The following is a 2,488-nucleotide window of genomic DNA, read 5'->3' on the forward strand; positions in this document are numbered from 1 at the left end:
GAAAAGTATGTCATGACTGCATTTATTGAACACTGAATTTGCATTTTACACTTTACTATACTCTTAACCGCCAATAGGGGGAGCCGTGGTCATGTGCGTCCCCTTCCTTGCGTGACGTAACAATACCCTATTCATCATTGAATTGGTTTAAAACCACACAGAAGATCGCTGATGAGTTATACCCCAAATATTTTGACTTTAAAATGTAAAACGTGTAAATTACATAAATGGATGTGTATGAGGAAAGCATTTGACTTATGACCACGCCCACTAAATCAATGTCAACTGAAAAGTCCTGTGAATGTCCAGGAAACGTCACGGTTCGGGTTTGTTAGGTGCATCACCCTAATTGTGCATCAAATCAACTCTACTGCTGAAAAGATGTCCAGCATTGAAGTCATAATGAGTAGATTTAACTCTTATGCCGTGATGTACAGTTTTGAGTCACGTGAGGAAAGCTTCACCAACTGGCCCTTTCGAGAAGATTGTAACTGCACACCTGAAAAGGTAAGACCAGCTGGCTGCTCTCACCGACTTCAAGTGCAACTTTACTATAAATGGAATATATCAAGAATGTACTTTATATAGCCTACTGCGGCGCTAGATGTGATTTGCAGTCAAGCAGGTACCGGATTTGGTTTTACTCCTAAAGGAGTCAAGTGCGCTTGTCCACATCTTCTCGTGATTGATGGGCACTCTGATCTCAATTTAGAAACGGTACTTTAATGTACATATTGTGTCATAAACATTTTTTTTTATCTGAGTGGGAGCCGAAACATCGTGGGAAAGCATACATGCTTATTAAATTGTACATATGTTGCTTGAAATACCCCCCCCCCCCCGATTCTAGCGCCTCATTTGATCAAACAGCGACATCTAGCGGATGTTGTTGAGAATTACATCCTGAACCGTGTGCGGTATAGTTGGATTTTGCTGCAGATCCGAGCGAGCGCATGCAGCTTTTTGTGTGCAGATGGCCAAGGCTGGCTTTGTGCACTGTCCCGGAGACAACGAGCCCGATGTGGTGTGCTGCTTCTTTTGTCTCATCGAGCTGGAGGGCTGGGAGCCCGACGACGATCCCTGGTGTGGCCAAAATCCAATGGACACTGAGCAGCCAGCCACATTGGCATCACTTCGATAGTACGCGTTAAGATCGCTGTGGTAGAGGAGCCAAGTTGGCCATTCAAACACACCAGGACAAAATGAAACCTGCTATTAAGTTTAAAATGCGGCTGCAATAAATCCTCGCCCAGCCCTAATTTAAAATATTTATTTTGGCAAATAGTTTTAGTGGCTGGAGAGCTTTCCACTTGTCCTGGCTTTGCAACTTCAGTTTTTTTCTTTTTCCCGAATTTTAAAAACACCTTTTTTTCAAGTGTGGATTGACTAATTTTGAAAATACTCTAAAATCTGATTATGCTGACAGTTCTTAATTTGCTAAATGCAAAGCTTTGATTCACTTTTGATTGCCCTTATTTGCTCAGCCCTTAATGACATTTCTAAATGTTATACTTTGTTTCTCCCCAAACGTATGTATTATTATTATTATTATTATTATTATTGTCCAAGTGGTCAATGTTGAGGCTGGTCAGTGTCTTTTTTTTTTTTTTTTTTGCTACAGTATTGTTGGATAAGAAATAAAACATTCCCCCATTTTTTTTTTTTTTTTTTTTTTTGCTACAGTATTGTTGGATAAGAAATAAAACATCACCCACTTTTTTTTTTTTTTTTAAATAATAAACTCCCAGGAACGAACACTCAAAGCGCTCCCCCAAGTGTGCCTTCCTAAACCTGAAGAAAGACCAGCGCGAGCTGACCCTGGCTGAGATGTTCCACTTGGAGAGCGAGAGGGTCAAGATCTTTACTGTGAGCATTGCCGCACCAGCCCGCCTAAGCCCGCACGTTGTTTTGTGACCTTCTTTACTTTCGTAGAGAAAAGTTTGCCACAAGAAGATGGCGGGCATGCGGGATGCGGTGGACGAGGCCCTTAAAGGCTTTCGCTCGCAACTGACTTCTCTTTGACAACGCTCACGTTGACTTTTATGATCTAATTGCGTGTGGTGAATGCTGTTTTGAAATGTAAATAAATTTTTTATGTTAACCTCAAAGCAATGCTTTTGAGCTTCAGGTTTTTCGCGTGTCTATTGGAGCTCACTAATTTGACAAAAGGCCCCCTAAAAGAAAGTTAGATTACCATGTCGTCCGTATTCCCTCCTTTCAAGCACACACTTAGCATCTCGGTGAGCGTGTAGCCATCTCCAGCATCCCTTTTCAGAAGTTGACCCTGGACAGATGGCCCCAAGCCCCTCCCTTTCAATACCAACTGTTGCCTCCCGAACATCTGTTCCACTCGGAGAGGGCCCGTCGCAACGCTGGGAGGAGCGCTGCTGACAGGCCGAGATTCAATATGGCGTCTTCTTAGCTTTTCTCAAATGTGTCGTTTTTGAATCGAGCTAGCGGGATTCTTTTTAGCTCAGCACGGCGGGAT

At 42.6% G+C, this 2,488-nt stretch overlaps 1 protein-coding gene across 1 annotated transcript; it reads left to right on the plus strand.

Annotated features, from left to right (window-relative positions):
- Positions 1–280: 280 nt before the first annotated feature.
- birc5b (baculoviral IAP repeat containing 5b) lies at positions 281–2,108 on the plus strand. The gene is made up of 4 exons (XM_088359450.1): positions 281–507; positions 974–1,083; positions 1,749–1,866; positions 1,933–2,108. The coding sequence occupies exons 1-4, from the start codon at positions 382–384 to the stop codon at positions 2,020–2,022; spliced, it is 444 nt and encodes a 147-aa protein (XP_088215576.1). The 5' UTR covers positions 281–381; the 3' UTR covers positions 2,023–2,108.
- Positions 2,109–2,488: the final 380 nt, after the last annotated feature.

This window comes from Syngnathus floridae, chromosome 2 (genome assembly GCF_059516105.1).
Source record: "Syngnathus floridae isolate MCC-2025c chromosome 2, RoL_Sflo_1.0, whole genome shotgun sequence".
Lineage (NCBI taxonomy): Eukaryota > Metazoa > Chordata > Actinopteri > Syngnathiformes > Syngnathidae > Syngnathus > Syngnathus floridae.

Coding starts and splice junctions, on each gene's coding strand:
- birc5b (XM_088359450.1), top strand. CDS start 382: ATGTCCAGCATTGAAGTCATAATGAGTAGATTTAACTCTTATGCCGTG. Junction 508..973: donor GTAACTGCACACCTGAAAAG/GTAAGACCAGCT, acceptor TTTTGTGTGCAG/ATGGCCAAGGCTGGCTTTGT. Junction 1,084..1,748: donor GAGCCCGACGACGATCCCTG/GTGTGGCCAAAA, acceptor ATAAACTCCCAG/GAACGAACACTCAAAGCGCT.